The 10,586-nt window shown below is 40.1% G+C and overlaps 2 protein-coding genes across 2 annotated transcripts; one reads left to right on the top strand and one right to left on the bottom strand.

Moving 5' to 3' along the window:
• Positions 1–4,929, top strand: LOC129320029 (alkaline/neutral invertase A, mitochondrial-like). The gene is made up of 6 exons (XM_054965159.1): positions 1–1,158; positions 1,828–1,993; positions 2,315–2,526; positions 3,280–3,773; positions 3,919–3,967; positions 4,278–4,929. The coding sequence occupies exons 1-6, from the start codon at positions 379–381 to the stop codon at positions 4,602–4,604; spliced, it is 2,028 nt and encodes a 675-aa protein (XP_054821134.1). The 5' UTR covers positions 1–378; the 3' UTR covers positions 4,605–4,929.
• A 129-nt stretch (positions 4,930–5,058) lies between these two features.
• LOC129320030 (gibberellin 2-beta-dioxygenase 2) lies at positions 5,059–8,716 on the bottom strand. Its single transcript, XM_054965160.1, has 3 exons — positions 8,074–8,716; positions 5,852–6,221; positions 5,059–5,551 (listed from the first exon to the last, which is right to left on the bottom strand). The coding sequence occupies exons 1-3, from the start codon at positions 8,451–8,453 to the stop codon at positions 5,303–5,305; spliced, it is 999 nt and encodes a 332-aa protein (XP_054821135.1). The 5' UTR covers positions 8,454–8,716; the 3' UTR covers positions 5,059–5,302.
• Positions 8,717–10,586: the final 1,870 nt, after the last annotated feature.

The following is a 10,586-nucleotide window of genomic DNA, read 5'->3' as shown; positions in this document are numbered from 1 at the left end:
AATTGTCTTCTCTGCTACGAACTTTCCCTTCCTCAGCTTATAAATCCGCGTTTCGAGCTTCCTTGCTCCGTTCGAATCTCAAACACCTTTGCGCTCTCATTCAAACTGCTCGTCTGATCACCGTCTCCTCAAACTGTAAGTAAACAAAGTTGCCATATATTTCGCATCATATTAGCTTAGTGATCAAATTAGATTTTGGATCTTCTGGCTTTATTAATTTTATTTTCCCCATATATTATTACCCATTTTTTTGTATACCCAATTTTTTTCTTAGCTTTCTGAAGATCAACGGGGTCGTACATAAATTTTTCTTTTCTTTGTTTTTTTTTTTTGGTCAAAGAGATTTCTTTATCTGGGTGTGGTTGTTTAGCTGTGCAAATGACTACTGGTAGCTATCTTGGGATCTCTACCATGAAGCCTTGTTGTAAAATCTTGAGTAGCTGTAAAAGCTCCTCTCTTTTCCGGTTTTCTCCAACCAAGTTTAATGATTCAATCATGGACATCTTGTCCAAATCATATCCCAAACCCGTGCGTCGGCATAGATACCATACCTGTAATAATAATCAAATTGTAAGATGTATTCATACAATCAATCTGAATCGGAGAGATTTTAGCACTTCCGGTTCAAATTGTGGTCACTCTGGAATTTTTTGTAATAGTTGTGTCAATATAGGCAGTTATAGGGGCATTTCATTGCTACCGAATGCAGTTTCGGATTTTAGAAACCATTCTACATCGGTTGATTCTCATGTTAGTGACACAAGCTTTGAGAAGATTTATATTCAAAGTGGATTAAACGTGAAGCCCTTGGTGTTTGAAAGAATTGAAACTGGTCAAAGTAAATTGGAGGAAGTCCCTGAAGATAGAACTAATGAGTCAAATGTAAATATAGATAATTTGAATGGTTTGAATGAGAGTAAGGTTGAGAGGGAGGTGTTTGATATTGAAAAGGAAGCTTGGAAGCTGCTTCGAGGTGCTGTTGTCACATATTGTGGGAATCCAGTTGGGACTGTTGCAGCTAATGATCCTACGGACAAACAACCATTGAATTATGATCAGATCTTTATTCGTGATTTTGTTCCATCAGCACTTGCCTTTTTGCTCAACGGTGAAGGAGAGATTGTCAAGAATTTTCTACTTCACACACTGCAATTGCAGGTAAATTATGGACTTCATGGCTTTTATTACTTTGTCATTCTTTGCTTTATTTGCAGTGACTAAATGTTTTGTCTGTTGAATGTGCAAATTCCTTTTTCACATGCTCGAAAACAAACATTCCTCCTGAGAACTGTTGAGAAGATATACTTCTTTGCTTACTGCTCATAATTTTGTATAGACTCTGGTTTTGAAGACTTCTTTTAGATGATGCGTTAACACTTTTTCCCTCATAACGGATAGTAGCCGATCTTGCCTATATAGAAATTGGGTAGTTTAATGGGTTTCGTAGATCCTGTGTGGGTAGAAGAATGATAGTACCCAATAACTTCACGTCTCTGATTTTTTGTTTCTTTTATCATTCTAATTTGTCCAGAATTATAAATCAGTACCTGAGCCTTCCACGTTTTTCTCTCTGAATGTTCATTTGCATTACATCATTTAATCATATCTTAAAATTTAGAGTTAAGTGTCCACTTAGCCGACATTTGTTACTTCTCTCGCATGAGAATCTTGTCCAGAGGAAAAGGTGAATAGTTAATGGTTCTTGATAGTATTTGGAGCGTTCTCAGGGTAGAACGTTGAATAAGCCTTCATTAGACTCTTATTCATGGTTCTTGATTTTTCTCCTTTTTAACATTTTAATTCAATTAAACCTTTTACATTCACTAGAGTTGGGAGAAGACTGTCGACTGTTACAGTCCAGGACAAGGGCTGATGCCAGCAAGCTTCAAAGTTAGAACTGTGTCTCTTGATGGAAGCAATGAAGCATTTGAGGAGGTTTTGGATCCGGATTTTGGTGAATCAGCTATTGGCCGTGTCGCACCTGTTGATTCTGGTGAGTCGTTTTATTTGTGAAAGAAAAGACATCATGGCTCTGTTAGTGAAATGCCACTGTGCTAGCATTTATAATTATAACAAGATTATGGGTCCCGTGCTTTGTGGAGAGTCTGAAGTAAACACTATTAATGGCCTATGAATAATGTGGTTATGAACTTTGTATTGTATATGGATACATTGGTATATTGATTGTCCATTTGTCCAAGTTCAACAATATTATCCATTCACCTGTCAAGATTTCGTCTGCATATCACTTACTGGAATTACATTGAATTATAGGTTCAAAATTTTAGGCCTATATTTAATACTTTGCTGACAGGATTGTGGTGGATCATTTTGTTGAGAGCTTATGGGAAGCTCACTGGCGATTATGCGTTGCAAGAAAGAGTGGATGTCCAGACAGGCATGAGACTAATTCTTAAGCAGTGTCTGACTGATGGATTTGATATGTTTCCTACTTTACTGGTCACCGATGGTTCCTGCATGATTGATAGACGGATGGGTATTCATGGTCACCCTCTTGAGATCCAAGTAAGCTAATGATGCTATTGTGCCACTCTCAATGCATATTTATAGAAATAGCACCTGGCATTTATTATGTTCGTTAGTAGATTGGTACTAAATGCGGTATTCTTAGAATGTCATTCATTTTTTTTCCTTCAGTGGATTTCGTTGAACGAGTTCTGTTGTAGAAAACTTTATTTTCTGCTATTGCACTTAACACTAAAGTGATGTTATAAAAATGTTTTTAACTCGTCTACATTTGTTAAAATGATCTTCTTTGGGATTTTAATGGCTGTGCATGACATCCTATTTCATAGAACCAGTGGTATTGAATTTGATCTGGTTGATCCTGGAACGTTTGGCTGTCTTCCTGAACCTTCTCACTTGTCTAATTGATGAACTTCTATCTTTGCCATTTGAATTTTCCTATCTGTTTTGGAAGGTGTATGAGTCAAAAAATGATCAAGGAATGTTGAGTAGGCATGTTCCTTGACTTCCTTCAATATTTTGATCAGACTAATGCTTTGGTGACTGGATGTCATGGGATTTTCGTAGTTTTGTGCGGTGGTAGTTTGGAAGAGATTGAGAATTATAACTTAGTCTAGTGAACTCCTATATTACGGGATTCCAATTGCTCAAAATTTGTCATCCTTGATTGGACGACATTCTATTATCCTGTGTTTCCTACTTTCCCTTTCTTGCATATTTGGTCCTGCATTCCAAGTAAATACCATGTGTTTCTAACTTTCTCCTTGTTTGGTCTTGAATTCGATCTTGCAGGCATTATTTTATTCAGCCTTACGCTGCTCACGTGAGATGCTGATTGTCAGTGATGCAACCAAGAGTTTGGTTGCTGCTATTAATAATCGCCTAAGCGCTCTTTCTTTCCACATGAGAGAATATTATTGGGTTGATATAAAGAAGATTAATGAAATATATCGTTACAAGACAGAAGAGTATTCTAACGATGCTGTTAACAAGTTTAACATCTATCCGGAGCAAATTCCTTCTTGGTTAGTAGACTGGATCTCTGAGGAAGGTGGATACTTCATTGGCAATTTGCAACCTGCTCACATGGACTTCAGGTTTTTCACACTTGGAAATCTTTGGACCATCATATCTTCTTTAGGCACAACAAAACAGAATAGGGGCATTTTGAATTTAATAGAGGACAAATGGGACGATCTTGTCGCTCAAATGCCTCTCAAGATATGTTATCCTGCCCTGGAGAGTGATGAATGGAGCATAATCACTGGTAGTGACCCTAAGAACACGTAAGGCTCTCTTATATCATGCTCTCCCCCCTCCCGAGACGCACACACGCACTTGTCATTTTGCCACAATTTGTGTTTAGTGAGTGGTCTCCTTCCCCCTGGTGTTAGTTGCACAATCATATTAACTTTCAGTGACTTCTTGCAGCCCGTGGTCATATCACAATGGGGGATCATGGCCAACACTTCTCTGGCTGGTAAGTTTGATGTTTAATCCTATCTTTGAGATGTATTTTGTGGAAAGTACTCTCAAAGTCTCAGGCATTTCAGTATTTATTTATAGAATGTAAGAGCAATTGGAAGCCTATTACTTTAATTACTTCCTTTGCTGAAGCCTGAAAAATGAAACAGCCTAATTATGCCTCTTGTCTAATAGATTTCTATTCTTTAACCGGTCAATAAATGAACATTTTGGTGGATTGGAACTTTTAGTGTTCCCTTCATTGATGAGACATTATTTAGTCGATCAAACAGCTCGCTGTTGACACTATTTCTTCCAAACATCAGTTCACTTTAGCCTGCATCAAGATGGGACGGCCTGATTTGGCGCAGAAGGCCATTGATGCGGCAGAGAGAAGACTTCCTGTAGATGGATGGCCCGAGTATTATGATACTCGAAATGGAAAGTTTATAGGGAAGCAGTCCCGGCTTAGGCAAACGTGGACAATTGCTGGCTTGCTGACCTCGAAGATGCTTTTAGAGAATCCAGAGAAGGCATCCTTGCTGTTCTGGGAGGAGGATTTTGAAGTCCTTCAGTCTTGTGTCTGCATGCTCAAAAAGAGTGGGAGAAGCAAGTGTTCCCGTTTCGGTTCAAGATCTCGATTTGCTGTCTAATGGGAAGCAGTGCCTGTTTTACCCTGCATGTTCACCTCTCTTCAGTCTGTCTAGCGGCCACCCACGGCCGCCCCTTGGATTAAAAATAGTTGATTTAAGTTAGAGTTCACACCTTAACACTAAATCTCTTCCATTTATTATCAAAGATCATAGAATTGTTCTAAGCCTGTTGTCTTGTTATTTGATGACAACGGCTAGGTTGGTCATGTAACTTATGTTGTATCAATTAGCTATGCAGACAAAATTCCATTCAGATGCTCATCTTTTAAGGAGATCCGACTGATTGTTTATATGTAGTTGAAATGTTAAACGTTATCTTTCGTCACTGCCTTGGTCGTGTCAGGTTTTTTGATCTATGTAGGTTAGCGTATCAAGAGTTGAAAAACACTGCCATTTTAAGACGTTGAGAGAAATGAATTTGGAATGTCATGATATGATGCATAAATAGAATGGATTACTAGAGATTTTCATCCGTGAATTAAACTTCAAACAGCTAACTGTCCACCGGCAGCAGGTTACAAGCCATGGATACTGTCTGTCTCATTCTAACAGCAAGGGGGACTGACCCACATGCTAGGCACAAGGGTAGCAGCTAAAGGAAAAAACCTAAGGAACACTCGATCTAGATAGATATCTATAAGGGAGACACGAGCATTTGTACACGACGCTATAACTGCAATACGAAGGGCCATAGTATCTCAGATGCTGCTCTTCCTGAAAAGGTGAATACGAGCGTCTCCAAGCCTGAGAGAGTAGGCGGCTTTCTTGTACTCGGCCCAAGTGAATGGACGGTAAAGAGAGGGCGTGTCAGGCGTAACTATAACTGGCGGAGCAACGATCCACGCATCCAGGGGCGGAGCCGCAAAATACGCCATCGACATTCTTGACTTGTGCGAGTTTGTCATTGCCCTGTGCCTCACGCTCTTGAATCTTCCATTCGTCATTACCTTCACAATTCACAATCACAATTCACTCATGTGCCACGCCAAATTTTATGATAAAAAAAAAAAAATCCCTTTTCCTCCCCAGTGCTCTGTCCAATCGATGCTCTGAGCTACAGAGTGGATCAAGTGTAATTCAGTGTAAAAGCTGGAGTAACAGTGGCAGATCTCGAGTCAGGGCTTAATACGAGAGATTCTCGACTGCCTGGCGAGGCGGGGATAGATAGAGTGCCCCACTAGCATGGATCCCTTAATTCTGAAGGATGAGAAACAAAATAAAAGCAAAAAGAAGGAACAGGGGCATACCTGCAACGCATCACCTACATTGACACAGAAAGCAGAGGGATCTGGGGTAACGGGGATCCACACGCCATCTTGGAGTGAGATCTGGAGGCCACCGACATCGTTGGATGTGAGGACGGTGAGGATCTGAGGGTCAGAATGCTCTCCAAAGCCAACCTTGCAGGAAGGAGATGGGGATGATGATGACCTGTCCCTGTCCTTGCAGGGCAGCGTAGGTGGGTAGTGATTGAGCCTCAGCACCGAGTCGCTATCAATGTCCCTGATCAGCCTGCTGAACACCGACGAGTCCGGGACCCCCAGTCCCTCTGCCATCACCTCCAACATTTCACATGCTAGCTTCTTCACTGCCTGTGTGTATTCCCTCACCGTAGCCCTGTCATGTTCAGACCCACACTCATCACTGTGCTTCTATATCTCATCCTTATTTCTCTGTCACAACTCTTTTTAAATGATAAAACTACTTCCCATGAATCAAATTCACTCCTCAAGTCATCACACCAATGCTCCTAAGAAAACTGCGCGAGCATTGATAGCTGAAGAACCCACTCTTTTACTCGTCGAGTAGTTAGTCGTGAAGGTGAAGGTATGCGTGACACAGTGGATCTTGAACTGAACCGCTAGGCCGAGCTAAGCTGCCACCCGCTCCTCTCCCTTGTCCTTTATTGGGGAGAATATATAGGTAACAATAAAAATACCTACGGGTTGTTTCCTTTTTAAGGAACTTGAACCTTTTCATTTTTTGAAATATAGGCAGTTTTGGTATGATTGGACGTCATTGATGTGTCATTCTAATGCGCAAAGCCTTGTTCGATGGAGTACGGAGTCTGACGTTCATCTCGGGTTTCTTCTAAAATAATTAAAAGCAGAGGCATAGGGGAGTCAATGACATGACAGGAACGTCATTCAAGAGTGTGTGTCTCTCTCTCTCTGACACATGTCCTCTTTTATCTCCTCCCAGGGCATCCTCCTTCGTTCCATCCCATGCCCTCCCATTTGGGCCAGCGCCACCTCAGTCCTATTAAAGATAACAAATTGCATCTACTACATACTTGAATATGGGCATATGGCCATGGCCTGTGGGAAACCCTCCCTCCCTTGCGTGTTTATATTCACATACATTTTTTAAAAATTAAAGTTATTATCGGATTTCATAAAATTAAAAATTAATTTTACAGGAATAAAATGATACTCTCTGCCCCATGGAAAATTTTACAAGTTAAATTTACAAATATTGTATCACCGCTGTGTATAATTCTATTTTACACATTTTTCATAGTTCATATCCATGCTGACTATTCTTCTAGGCTCTAGAGTCTAGATCATGCTAAAGTGTTATCTAAAGTCTAAACATTAACGTAGCTTTCTTTTCTTTTTTTTTTTAAAGGTTATCCATCCCACAACTTGCATATCAATAGGTTCTATCTCACAACTTGCACGCACAAAGTTATTACAGTTCCCAACCTTTCACATTCGTTCCATGGTTTGCCTTACTTGGTCTTGTCAGGTGATTTTTAATTATTTTTCTTCTTAGGGGGTTAAAGAGTGCGTGGCTTTCAAAAAAGAATGCCCTCTACATATATCTATGTAAATAGTACGCAAAATTATGTCGAGTTTTCTCCAGCACCAGAAACATGATAAGGAAAGTGATTGTGAGTTAAAAGACGGAAGAACAGAAAGCAGACGCACAAGAGATAAACTAAACACACATTATATTATATATCCATGAAGGCCTTGTCACCCCCCAACTGTCACTTTCTTTTCTTATACAATATACACCATCTCTCACCCATTGTTTGCCTACACCATATTCCTGAAAAATAAAATATCCAATATATAAATGGCCAGAACCAGTGGTTCATCCCATTCCCCCCTCTCTTCTTTTTGGGCTAAGAGTTCTCCCTCGACTACAACACAGGAGGAGCTAGGTAAGGCCAGCCATGAAATACGATGCAAAAGGTTAAGAAAATGACAGATATCTAGGGCTAACTAGTACCTGAATTATAAAATTCATACATGAATTGACTGTGTGTGTGTGTGTGTGTTAGTTACTACGAGCTTTTATTAAAACATAATATTAATAGTATCCCATGCAGCCATGCTGTTTAAAGCAGAAGTATTGTTCCCATGGTAGTTTATAATAACTATTCTTGTGATTAGACATCATCTTCGGACAAAAAACAGTTGTTTTTGGAGAAGCAGGATAATAGCAAAGAGAGGACACGCACCTGAAGTCGGAAGGGTCATTGGAGATGTGGAGAGACATTTGAGAAATGGAAGGAGGGCTGGCATTGAGAAGAAGGTACTCCACCTCTCCCGTGTCTCCATTGAGGCCTATGTTCTTGCAGCCATAGCCGAAAGGACTGGCAGGTGTAACTTGCTTCTTTTGAGCTGCTGGTTTCGCGAAGAAGCCAAGTCCTATTTCTTCCATTTTAGCTATAGTTTCTGGAGGGACGCCGTGGTTTATCACCTTGAAGAAACCAAACTCCTCACAGGCTTTCATTATGAGCTGTGACACCACTGACCTTTCAGCTGAAAGGTCCACCATTGGAAGATCAATGCTCAAACTCTTCTCGTCCCGAATAGGGTGTGGAGAAGCCACCACCATATCTATATATTGAATTTTCAAATGCTCAAAATTCAGGTTTATGTTTCCTAAGGGGTTTGAAAACTCGGGAAAGAGAGTAGTACGTGAAGGATGTAAGCAGAGAAGAGGGAAGGTGGGAGTTCTCAGTACAGTACAGAACAGATGGTATAGGGAGTTGTGAACCAATAATGGGATATTTATGCAGCCAGAAAGAGAGAATCCATAGGGAACGATTAAACTGATACTATAATGAAATACTTTCGGGGGGAGAAAATGAGCTACTGAATTTATTTTCCCTTGTTTTATGGGGATTGAGGAATAATGTACTTTAAAATGAAGCACAACTAGCAAAATTTTCGTGTTACAACGTTGACCTTCTCCACTCTTCTCTTCATTGACTCATAGCTTTCCACTTTAATTACTTGTCTGCGATTGTTTTGACATAAATCTTACTTTTGATTACCTTTACAACCATCATTTTGACTTCACCCTCTTCTGCCTGCCTTTCACATGCTGGAATTAAAGGTGTCAAATTAAATACCAAAAGAAATTCGCATATCCGATGAACTTAAACCGAAGAAATACTCTCGTGTTTATGTATCCGTCTAATGATATCTATTTTTAGCTAGACTTGACCCATCTGTTCTAATTCGTATTTGATTTGATCTCTGTACGCACCTTTGAAAATTCAGCCATTTGTGTGAATTTTGCTTTATGCGGACGGCTTCCTAGTTCCCAGAAAATTGACATATGAGGTCCAATCTTTGCTGGTTATGGTCATCCATTCCCAGGACAGCGTTCCAAGTCCACACGTCTCTATTAAACTCAAGTGCCACAACCACGTGACAGCGATTACCGATTCATTTATAGTCTCTTTTGTTTAAATTTTCAATATAGTATTTGTATTTTTGTAAAAGAGGTTGTATCTTATCAATGACGTTTAGCGTTACCGAATATCGCCTTCCCCGGTCTGAAGAAGATTAGTTTCATTTTCTCGGTTTCCTGAATTGAAAGTGATAATGAATTATCTATATTTTAGCCTTCATAAGCCCTGGCCTTTACACTTGATGCATTTGAAGAGTGCAACGAAACAAGGCGATAGTGAAATATGGTAAGGCCCCATTTGGGAGCAATTGGCGTGTGCAAGACTGTCAAAGCTATTAATTAGTTGAAGTGGCCTCTGATGTGAATCAACACTTTCTAAGATTAGCCCGAACAACCACAACGATACGGAAGCTTGACGCTAGCACATGCTCATTCACCATGTACTACTATTTACTAATTCGTATACGCAGTCTGGTGCACAGTTAGGTTTCTTGAAGGCAACAATTATATTGACCACTTTTGGATTTAAAAATACTCTGGCGCTGCCGGATTGCACTATATATAATCTCCATCAACACTATAACTAGCCAGGGACACCTAATTCGATCCTACCAGGCCAGTACTATTAGACAGATGGCCACCTCTCTTTTTATTTTTAATTATTTTTTGACTGTCAATGGAGAAGTAGGTTTGCATTTTGCTGTTTCCGGAGTCCGTGTTTTTTTTTTTTTTAAATGCCGAAAGATGTTGTTTCATCTCCAGTGGGCAGTTCATATGGAGTCGTGAGAAACTTCGTCCTTAGCTTCCTAGCTCTCATGAAAAGAGACTTCCATTGATCTTAAGTGGCTAGTGGGTCCGATGTACAACCAATTGACAGCGTTTCTAAGGGTTTGTGAGGGCAACGTACTATGGTTGCATTGACTTAGTTTTTTTAAAGGATCGATAAGTGTGCAGCTTGGACTTGCATGCATGGTTGTTTATTATATTTAATGTTGTGGGATCGCATACCCAGAAATAATACAACTAATCCCTGCAAATGCGTGACTAATTAAATAAATAACGTCTGTACATATACCAGTTGAAATGGTGCTGTTCGTCAGATTCATTACACACCAATCCCTACAAATCTATCGATCAGTGTCTGTATTGAGATACGTAGTGAGAGTCCTGAATTAAGAGAGCAGGGTAGTGTTGGTTGGAATTGGAACTTGGGAGGTCAACGTACGGCAGGTGGGATGGAGCGATTGATTATTGGTTTGAGTCACAGGCCAGGATCCAGAATCCTCTTGTCCATCACACCAATAATATACACTCTGCGCTCGGTCACTC

Source organism: Prosopis cineraria, unplaced genomic scaffold (genome assembly GCF_029017545.1).
Source record: "Prosopis cineraria cultivar Desert tree isolate PC_DT_omini unplaced genomic scaffold, ASM2901754v1 PC9, whole genome shotgun sequence".
Classification (NCBI taxonomy): Eukaryota; Viridiplantae; Streptophyta; class Magnoliopsida; order Fabales; family Fabaceae; genus Prosopis; species Prosopis cineraria.
This window is presented reverse-complemented; position numbering and strand designations above follow the sequence as displayed.